Genomic DNA, 11,249 nt, shown 5'->3' on the forward strand with positions numbered 1-11,249 from the left:
AGGGTTGTAAGTAATCATCAGTTTTGGAGTTGTTTCATGGTTAATTGTAAGTTGCCATTAGTTTTTGAGATGTTTCATGGTGAATTGTAAGTAACCATTAGTTTTGGAGATGTTTTTAATGGTGGGTTATAAGTAACCAACAGTTTTGGAGTTGTTTCATGGAGGGTTGTAAGTAACCATTAGTTTGTTTCATGGTAGATTGTAGATAGGAGTTGTTTAGCTGTGTGGAATGCCTTAGAAAATCTGTAAATCGGGATTCTCACTTTTAATATGCTTATATTCATTTTCCATTATATATTTATTGATAATTTTGTGTCTCTAGGAAAATGAAGTGAAAACAGGCTCATAATGATTTAATGTGATACCAGTGTATACAGTTACTGGTACATGAAAATTGAGTCAAAAGTGAAAATGAAAACAATTGTAATGAATACGTTATTACGTTTGCTTCATGCAGCCGTTGTGTTTGATATCCTTCAGGCATTTTCCAACTTTTACTATGTGATGGAGTTTCTGAACCTGACCTCGCCAAAGATGTCCCCGGAGACAAAGTTGTCAGACGTTGTAGAGGCTGTTGGGACCCTTTGTGAGAAACCCTGGAGTGAGGTAAGGGTTTTCTCAAATTATTTTGAGAATTAAATGTGGCCATATTTTGACTTCATTGAGCTGTTAGAAGATGCTGCTCTGTTCTGACACATATAAACCATTAATGGACATAATTATACCCTCTTGATTAAAGTTGCCAGTAATTCATAAACAATAGAAATATCGTTGGTTTTAATGGGGTAAGATGAATCAATTACTTTTAAAAAGAGGCAATATCGGTGTCTTTTTTCACAGTTTGATAGATATGTATAAAGGGAGGCAACGCCAATGCAAAACTTTTGTTTTTCAAAAGTCATAAAGGATACCGGTTTGTGAAATATATATATTCCTTGAGCTTATGTTGGTCAGGTACATTATGTTTTCAATATTCACCACATTCCAGGAATAGTTCTGAACTTGACTGAGTAATACAAAACAAATGTTTTTTCTTCTCCTTACATTTTCATATTTCCATACATTTAGATACACTTATGCATCAGAAGTATTTTAAGTTTGTCAGATTGACATGGGACGGGTGTTTATTTATTGTTCAGCCCTGCGGTGCTCTTGTTCTGTTTTAAAACTGTCACTTCTTCAAGATAAAACAATGTTGTACAACACTTCATGTAGTGGGACCATTCCACATTAGAACCATGTCATCATTTTTGTAGAATGATGTCAGCAATTAGACATGACAGCTGCTTTTACCAAAACAATATGCAGTTAGTCAGTTATAATTGTGTTAAAGAATTATCAAGAAAATATATAATGTTATGCAGACAGGAAAAGTTAAGTCCTTAAGATAAACTTTTAACCGCCCAAGCCTCAGCAGAGAGAGTTCCCCGGATGGCAGGATGTGACGGGAGAGGAGCTGGTGCCCTTGCCAGGTTTATTTCCGGCTCCCTCTCACGAGAGTAGGCATGTAAACACTAGGCCATTTCAGTAGAAGTCAGAGAATTAATCTATTATTATTTTGGAGGTAAGTTTCACATGATGAGAGAAGTAGAATTTAGATTTACGAGAGAAATCTCTCTTTTTATAGGTTCGGTACATGAAGACGGATATAAAATATCTCCTACCGGAGTTCTGCTTCAGGGGACGATACATCCTCACTCTTCTCCATGAGGCCTACAAGTTTGACGACGACGATGGGTCATGGCGAAAAATCAGCTTTGTTAATAACGTATGTACTAGTATTGATCACTCTTAGAGATATCATGTGTAACCTAGGTAATCAAATTTTGTACTGCTGTTGGATTTTTCCCTGAATGGTAAAATATTGTGGACTCCAACAACTAGAGTTATTCCTCTTCGTTTATCTATAAAATGTTTGTATGAATGAAAAAGTTTTGATCTGAAGCGTTTTAGTGTAGAAATTCTCCTGTGAACTTTGAAAGTCTCAGAAATATGTGTTATGTATAGGTTACCAAGATATTACTCTGGGTGCATATATGTACTTTACTGACAGAAGTCAGGCCCAGATTTTTGTAAATTCTGTGGCACGGTGGAGTGCCACCTGAGCAAACACCATATCCACCTAAATAATACTAATTCAAATTTAAACAGGTCAGAAATCACCTGCATGTTTCCAATATTCTACATCTGTGTGTATATTCTATTTTGACAGTTGGATGGTACAGAAATAGGCTGGAGTTTGGGGTACATGATATCACAGAGCGTCCACGTTGCCGCGGTAACTCCAAAGACAGTGCTGCCTCTGACAACGTTTATCCTCCTCGTCCTTCTCTTCTGTGTTTTCCTCTGTTTATCTGTCGGCTTCGCAATACATGCCATCAAAAGTCGAAAATTTGAAACAAAGGGCAAATATCAACAGCTGTCCACTACAGCGAGGGCTAACTATGGGGCTTTGTGAGAGAAAAAAAAGTTTCATTTCCATAATGCTGGGGAGATCAACTGAAGTTGCGTTTTTAGTCCCACATTTGCCAAATATAGATACATATTACATTTTTAACATGTTTAACAGAAAAAATCACCTCATGGGTTGTAGATTTCTCTGTCACACCCTCAAGGTAGGGAATGATTAATTTTCTCCCATCCTATTATTTCAGTCACAACTCCACCGACAGTAGTCTGCCATGTTTGTAAACAAAAACACATGTGGGGTATGCATATCGTCACAATTACTGGTGACACGTTTTATGACGTCACAATTGAACACGTGCTAATCGGCACAAGGCTATCTCCCCCTAGGGGGTGACAAGCTGATCTGTCACGACTGAAACGGGAGACATACTTGTGAAGGGTGGGAGAAAAACCTTTCTCCCATACTTGTCCATGAAAGACAAGAATTCATCCATGAAAAGATAAACCTGTCTTTCCCTCCGAAAAGACAGCCTACACATGCTATGATGTCATCATGTTTGTCATCAAGCAAGTCCACCAAAGGATGTCTGCTTTGAAGAAAGTTCTGCTGTGTGGTCTGAAGAATTATTTTTGTACTTGTTGTAAGAGTTAATAACTGATATAAATTACAGTTGTTGGATATTAAATGAAAATATTGTTATGGAATACAAGCATATGAGCATGTATGGAGTATTTGGAGTATGGGAGAAAAATGATCAAACATGGTTGTGGTCCTTGGAGAGGGAAATCTCAACCTGTCTGTGAGAGTTTGGCTGCTGAACACTCCGCGGAGCCTCGTGCTGGACAGCCAAACTCTTACCAGAGGGTTGAGATTTCCCGTACTTGGAGAGGCCTCATGCTGGACAGCCAAACTCTTACCGGAGGGTTGAGATTCCCCTGTACTTAGAGAGGCCTTGTGCTGGATAGCCAAACTCTTACCGGAGGGTTGATATTTCCTTGTCCATGGAAGCCTCGTACTGGACAGCCAAACTCTTACCGGAGGGTTGAGATTTCCCTGTACTTGGAGAAGCCTCGTGCTGGACAGCCAAACTCTTACCGGAGGGTTGAGATATCCTTGTCCATGGAAGTCTCGTAGTGGACAGCCAAACTCTTACCGGAGTGTTGAGAATTCCTGTCCAGGGACCACACCCAAGTGCGATTCTATTAGAAGGGGAAAACAGCTCATAACTTTCTGGAAAAGGTTTTCAAAATATATCACTCGGATAGCCTCATGAAACTTAGAATACATTTTACCCCAGAGATTTCTCTAGCTATGTTAAACAGGAGTGATAGATACTATCAAACTTAAACATGTATAGAGATTGAAATTTAGGTGTAGGCGTAGTCTTCCATTTTCCTTTTTATTTAAAGACTAGACCCTCAGCTTTTTGCTCATGTGTTGTGAAATTAATGATAAGATGAAATTATTAAGCAATTTTTTTGTATTTAAATAGAATTAGGGTTTTATTGTGTTACGCATGTAGTATGTAATCTTGTTATGTTTGATATCATTGGGACCATAATATACCCAGATAAATGGTTAAAATATATTGAAAGAAATTCCCAAGGGGCCAAAAAATATCTGGGTATTTAAGATATTTGACTTCTGAATATGGAGAATTGACTGTTGTTATGTTTTACATGTATGTTACATATCAATGGTTGTGCAAAAGGAGAGGAAAAATGCACGGCCAGACTCTAGACAGACGCTCAACCAATTGAGCTACCTGGTCGCCGACGATCGAACCAGTCCACTTTCACTACATTCCTCCCTCCTTTAACAAAGTCTTCGATCCGGAAGACACACAAGATCCTATACCACTTTCTGTGGGTATATTTGGTTGGGCGCCAAATGTAACAGGAGAGGTAAAATGCACGGCCAGACCGGGGTTCGAACCCGGGACCTTCCGAACTCGGGGGTGAAGGAGTTAAAGTGACCAGGTTCAAATATTGGTCTGGCTCCTTTGCATTTTTACACTATCTATTAATTATCAATTTTCAAAGGTGCCTGTGTGTGTTACGATTATCACACAAAAGAGTGTTGCAGATTTTTTTGGTATTCCGTCTTTATTATTCTATCATAAAATTTCTGCGAGGTATGGATTTCTTTTAAAAAGTCATTTACTGAAGCTGTTTTTATGTCGGGAAAGAACGTTGTCCCCCCACCACCCTCAAAAAACAAAAACAACACACCATTAGGTGGGAACATAAATTTGAGGATTACAACTACCCAGTCATAGGGAGAAAAGCTTTTTGTCAAACCTCAGGGACCTATAAATTTGTGGATGAAGAGTACCCATGAAATCAGCGAAATTAAAAACTCCACAAAAATTTATGATTTCACAGTATTTGTTTTTTCCATTGTATTTTGTAACATTGATCATAGTGTGGTTTGGGTTGGAAGTGATGAAACTGGTGCTGTAGAAGTTACGGGAGAAACAGAAATATCTTGTATAAATGTGTCGTAGCAAAGCTCAGGTCATGTTTGAGTAACAGTTTGATCAACGGACATGTATTGAGACCTCATATTCCTTAATTCTGATCAACTGTGAGATGTATACTGTATATCAGGAATTTTTTTGCTGGAGTTTAACTTTCGCCTTTTTCCGCCCTCCGTTATGATTCATTACAGCGATAACAGTTAACAAGGTAACCTATATAGTAATTAAATGTGAACAGTGAAATTATCACTCGGCGAAAATTGATTTCATGGGCGATGGTGAAAACTTGACTGGGCGAAAAAATGTCCAAGTATACAATATAAATTCCATGAAGTTCTCGTCCATTGAGTACTGGTGTTGTCACAGCTGTATTTCAATCATTAGTATGGAATATTTGGTTCATCATATTATAATTGAATAAGAAATACATGTTGTGACTTGTAAATTACCAATATGGTCATCTGTGATAACCAGTGTATTTTGTGTTAAAGGTTGTATATGACTGTAAAATGTGATGTTTTTGCCTTGCTACATTTTTTACCTACATGTTTGACCTTAGATGACAAATTCTCCTAGTGTTGAACTCACCGTCCTTTTATTTGAAACTTCCTAATCCTTTGTCAAGTTTCCGCCAGAAATTGAATTCACCCTCCTTTTTTTTTTAACTTTCTGACACTGTTTTAATTTTCATGGTGATGATGAAGTCAAACTCTTGTCTATAAATGTCACCTCTGTATAGCAAACTCCTGTTTATAAAGGTCACCTATGTATAGCAAACTTGTCTATAAAGGTCACCTGTATATCAAACTCCTGTCTATAAAGGTCAACTGTATATCAAACTCCTGTCTATAAAGGTCACCACTGTATATCAAACTCCTGTCTATAAAGGTCACCTGTATATCAAACTCCTGTCTATAAAGGTCACCACTGTATATCAAACTCCTGTCTATAAAGGTCACCACTGTATATCAATTTCCTGGCTATAAAGGTCACCTCTGTATATCAAACTCCTGTCTATAAAGGTCACCTATGTAAAGCAAAAAAATAAAATTCACCTCTTTGTAATAAATACCTGTCTATAAAGGTCACCTCTATAGTTAAGTCTTTCAATGAAGACCACGTCTATGTGACCAAGAACTGTCTGTAAGGGTCACCTCTATAACGTTAAAACCTGTCTATAAAGGTCATCTGGTTAAAGTAAAATCTTGTCTATAAAGGCAACCTTTGTGTATGAAATACCTGCCTATAAAGACAACCTCTGTATAGAAAATACCATTCTATAAAGGCCACCTCTATAGTAAAGTCTGTCAATAAAATCAAAGGCACAAGGTTGTTGGAGAACTTTGATGATATCATATATCTATACAGATTTTGTAGATCATACATCAAACAGAAAATGTCACAGAGTTGTCTTTCTTTGTGTGTAGTCGGAGTATGTAAGATATGAGAAGTGTATGGTATTACGATGTGTGTGTATGTGGTTACCAAAACCAATGGTGTGTGTTAATTTACTGACCAATGGTATGTTGATTTACTGACCAATGGTGTGTGTTAATTTACTGACCAATGGTGTGTTGATTAACTGACCAATGGTGTGTTGATTTACTGACAAATGACATTTTTTTTTTATATCAGAAATACTTGGAGTATTTCTAGTGATTTGTTTTGTGATTATTTTTGAAAGAAATCAACAAATAAAATTTGTGATGATTTACCAGATCTTTGACTGATTTGTAATTACATCAACAGCTTACCCCCTTCATTAGATATATTATATTGATATGAAAACATTGTGGTAAAATTCTGTGCATGGATGTTATCTCTACAAATGTAGCTGATTTTCAACATACCTTTTAGCCTGTCATGGTAAGCTTCATTTACAATGCCTCTGAAGTGATATATGGACAAGGTAAGTGCTTTAATATTATCAAATATAAAAAGTGGGCCATTTTTTTTTACTTAAATGAGTTTTTAAAGTTGTGTCAACCTAAAGCAAAAAGACCACTTTAAATGTAAACACAAAATCTTTAAAATGCACTATGTATTGTTGGATTGATTAACTAGGATTCCTTAGGTACGCGGAATCTCCTGACAATTCTTTCAATCTTTAAACTTTTGGGGATTATTTCTTTATAGAAGAGTTAAAACTTGTTAATGATATAAAGATATAATCTTAAAAATAAATATAAGGGATATAGAAGCTTAAGAGGTTATATTTTAAGATTAATTGAACATCTACTCAATTTTTAAAATTCAAGTAGGATGACATGTTTTGTAATAAATGCTTACAACACTAGTTATACAAAATGATCATTCACACAAGTTTATCAAAGATGTTCTTGAAAGCCACCTGTTTCAGTCATATAAATGAAACCATAGCAGGTGAACTACGAAGGCCTGTGGGCCTTTTATTATTTCCCAAGATTAATATCGGCACTGGCTTCAATTTCTCTTCCAGAAAAATTAACATACAAGAAGTAGGGTATCGTCGGCAAATACTGGCAAGGTTGTCGGTTGTATCATTTATATAATACGAGCAAAGACAGAACCTTGTGGCACACCAGCGTAGTATGGAGTTAGGAGAGATAGTACTATGGAAACAAACTTCTTGGTGAAAATGCTTCCGAATTTTGATTATTATTGAGAAGACGACCAGTTTCTTTTTAGCTTTATAACTCATTTACAAGACCTGCTTGCCATACTCTGTCAAACGTATATATTGACTTCTTGCTGATCACACATCTAAGAGAGATATTTATTGGTAGAAACATTCCCGAACATTGTTAGGAACTTACTTTCTGTCTTTTTAAATGTGTAAAAATACAGAATTGTTTATAATTTACATTTGAACTCTGCGCTGAAATGTATTCCTTATGCCAATCATAAGGGATTTCCTCAGAGCTAATCAGTTTCCTGCATTGGAATCCGATTGCAGTGTTGACGGGCATGCGCACAAATATGTTTCGCAGAAGACTAAAGATGGCAGACATATTAGAAAGTTTCGAGTATTGGAAATTTTGAAAGCAAAAATCGAAGAATGGGAGAGCAAGAAGCCAAAAGAGACAAAGGTATGTAGGGGAAACCCTTACTGTTGGAAAAGCATGCGTATTCTTCAAATTTCTTTGTCAAAACACTATGTAATTGAAGGCCCCGCAACCATATCCAATTACAATTAACTGTTCTATGTAACTGTCATACTTCTATACAATGGCGGTTTCACCTACAATGGGATTCGGTCAACTAAAACAGTGTCTTTTATTTAGACCAGAATTAAGTATTTTACATTCTAACAAGACAAGAAAATATTGTCAATTGTCTTTCTTGGATTTTTGGAATACGATAACATGAAATACATCTTTGCAAAGAAATTTTAATAATTCGATTTTCTGAGTAGATTTCAAAACAAGCCAGATGAAAATGCTGTTGTAGGCTTGTTCATTATTTCCCCTTTTATAACGTAATTGGAACTTTCTCATCTATTTTCACATTAAAACGATAAATTATTTTACCCTATGAGAGATGCATAACTTTCGTCATATTTTTATTTAAAAGAGATGAAACAGGACTTGTCGAATTTCCGAATTTTTCGTTGATGAGTATGCAGTTCATGGAAAACCCAACAGCCAAACCGGAAAACAGTTAATTGGTGGTTAAACAGTGACATTGGCATGCAGCAGAATATACATGGTAAAACAAAATGTACATTTTATTTTTTTTATTCACAAACACTTTTAGAACTAAATTTTCACAAATTTCTTCTTGTCATATTTTGTTCTACTAGATTTCCTGATATGTCAACTTGAAAGATTTTGATGAATAAATCTAAATTCCAAACGCCATGGAGAGACAACTTGAACAAGTTAAGGCAGGATTCGGGTAGCCGAGTTCGCTTGAGTAACAGTTATTCCTATCGAGAGAAATGTCTGTCTCGCCGGTCAGCTTTCCGGGGGCCCAGTTAGCGTAGACCCACCACTCTATGTGTGACTTATCGTGTCACTTCCTTGTTTTTATTTTAAGACGATTTGTGATGATGTTTAAATTATTCGGGATCTCTTTCAAAAGTTCCCCATAAAATACTGAATATATATTGCTACAATCTATCTACACTGGAAAATTAACGAAACTGGTTTTAAAAGTGGTGAAACTGGTTGTTTGGGATTTATATGCTGGTCTCTCTTAGAAGAGTTCAAATTTGGTAATTATATACGCCAGCTCAGTTTTTCAATAAGTCTTCTCTCTAGTTGATTTCACCTGTTGATTAGTGGAGGTTAATTCTGTAAGAGTTGCGTCCCTTTATTTGTTGTTTGGCGTAATCACACACCGGATGACCGTAACATATCGTCCTCTGCTTGCTAAGTATCATCCTAAATTTCTCTGACCACCTCACGTTTAAGTATAAGTCTGTCCTGTTGTCACATCTCCTTCTGTGGTATTATTGGTACTCATTTCTATAACTATGCAAGATATAAGTATTGGGACAAAGCGTCCTGCAACAAGGTCTTCTATAGGGAGACGTGGCATATGGCAAGGCATTTCATAACACTTCAAGATACAAGAATATTTATTTAACGTCGAATACCAGAAACGTACAAACATTAGCTTGGTAGAGCTTTTTCTGCGTGGGTATTATCATTAAAAAACACGGCATGCAAATTAGCATAGGCCTACTAGTACAAAATAAAACATAGGTGAGCTAAATTAAGTACACTATATTTATCTATATAAGATGATCGGTTGGTGTTAAGGACAATGTATAAACAAGTTTCTGCACTAACAGATCAAATAAGATATTAGTGGAGGACTGGTGGTTGGGCCAGTACCTACCTACCTAGCCCTATAACACCAAAGCAAGTTAGGCTATTTAAATTGACTAATCACGCACTTAAAATAAGGAGAATATCCAAATATCAACAAAATATCATTGATATGACTGAATTTCAAAAACATGAATGTTGGTTACAAATGTTAGCAATAGAAATAGATATAGCAATCGAAATGGGGAAAAAAAGTGACAAAAAATCCTGAAAATTTAATTCCTTAACTAAAGATAAAGGGTACCACAGCACCAGTTGTAATAGTGAAGAAGAGTCTACTTCTGAGCTCTTTATCGACCTGGAGTAATCTCCCCTTGATATAGAAGATGAAGCTTTGATCAGAGTAACATTCCTTGGCAACATCTTCATTGTAATATGTTATACATTATTAAAAGTTGGTTCACCATTTCTTTTGAATATTTTTATTTTTGGTTTTCAAATAATCCAATTTCGAACCACTGTAAATGCATTACAAGATGTCATTTATGTGAACCACTTCTGTAGAAAAAGGAGCTGAAAAAAATATTTTATTAAAGTGGCAATAATATATTTTAACCTGATGGTACATATTACTAAGTTTTTCCATCGAAGTGTTTAAGAAATGCTTTCAATTTCCGTTTGTGCAACCATAGACAGATTTAACTAAATTTTAAGCATTACGAAATAGAGACTGTTGGGTTATCTCCCCTTATTTAATCGCTAAGGTATTTTAAATCATCAACATTTGACAGGATTTTACTAAGTTTTAAGTATTGCGAAATAGACTGTTGGGTTATCTCCCGTTATTTAATTGCTAAGGTATTTTAAATCATCAACATTTGACAGGATTTTACTACAGGTTTGGCGTTGGGAATTAAAGACGGCTGAGTTATTTCCCCTTATTTAAATACAGATATGTTATCCATCAACCGCAGACAGGACTGGGCCCGTATTCATGAAACTGTCAACATGCTTAAGTACATGGGTTTTGTGCTCAAGCCTAATTTCTTGTTCCGGTTATAATTCAAAATAAAATCTTATTTTGTCAATGATTTGGGAAAAAAAAATAAGAGAGTTAAAGCCGAAATGTTTGCATTTGACTTTTTGATTGTTTGACATGATTTTAGTTAGTGACAAGAAAGTTTATTTGGCACAGAATGCATGCTTGTGCATGATAATGGTTTCATGAATATGGACCATGGAGTTGTGAAAATGTCGATAATTTAGAATTCAATTCAGCCGGAAATAAAATATTGCTTCCACGAATATTTGCAGCAAATCCTGCTTATGTGTTAAACATAATCTTTCATTCGTTCAATGTCATGAAGCGAGAGCTTGTTAAAAAAAAATAAAAAAATATCAATATGTCTCATACGGAATGGAAACTCATTTATACATATTTATGTGTAAACTTATCAGCTCGATGTCTTGTCCTATATACGACACTTTCTTTTAATGACCGATATTCATTTCCAAGAAATTAGACATCAATAGCCAACACGTGGTGTACATTTGATCTCTGTCATAATGTCATTATTACCTCATAAACTCCAGTACACAAGATTGT

The 11,249-nt window shown here is 35.7% G+C and overlaps 1 protein-coding gene across 4 annotated transcripts in view; it reads left to right on the forward strand.

Moving 5' to 3' along the window:
* The window catches only part of LOC110450013 (ectonucleoside triphosphate diphosphohydrolase 1-like), a 67,604-nt gene extending 64,939 nt beyond the window's left edge, over positions 1-2,665 (forward strand). For all 4 annotated transcript variants that reach the window (XM_021497212.1, XM_021497213.1, XM_021497215.1 and 1 more), the window contains 3 exons: positions 481-606; positions 1,628-1,768; positions 2,213-2,665. In XM_021497212.1, coding sequence (XP_021352887.1) covers positions 481-606; positions 1,628-1,768; positions 2,213-2,458 — 513 coding nt within the window. In that variant the 3' untranslated portion in view covers positions 2,459-2,665. The remainder of the gene's footprint in view (positions 1-480; positions 607-1,627; positions 1,769-2,212) is intronic.
* The last annotated feature ends 8,584 nt before the right edge of the window (positions 2,666-11,249 follow it).

The sequence above is a fragment of the Mizuhopecten yessoensis genome, unplaced genomic scaffold (assembly GCF_002113885.1).
Source record: "Mizuhopecten yessoensis strain PY_sf001 unplaced genomic scaffold, ASM211388v2 scaffold4899, whole genome shotgun sequence".
Taxonomy (NCBI): Eukaryota; Metazoa; Mollusca; class Bivalvia; order Pectinida; family Pectinidae; genus Mizuhopecten; species Mizuhopecten yessoensis.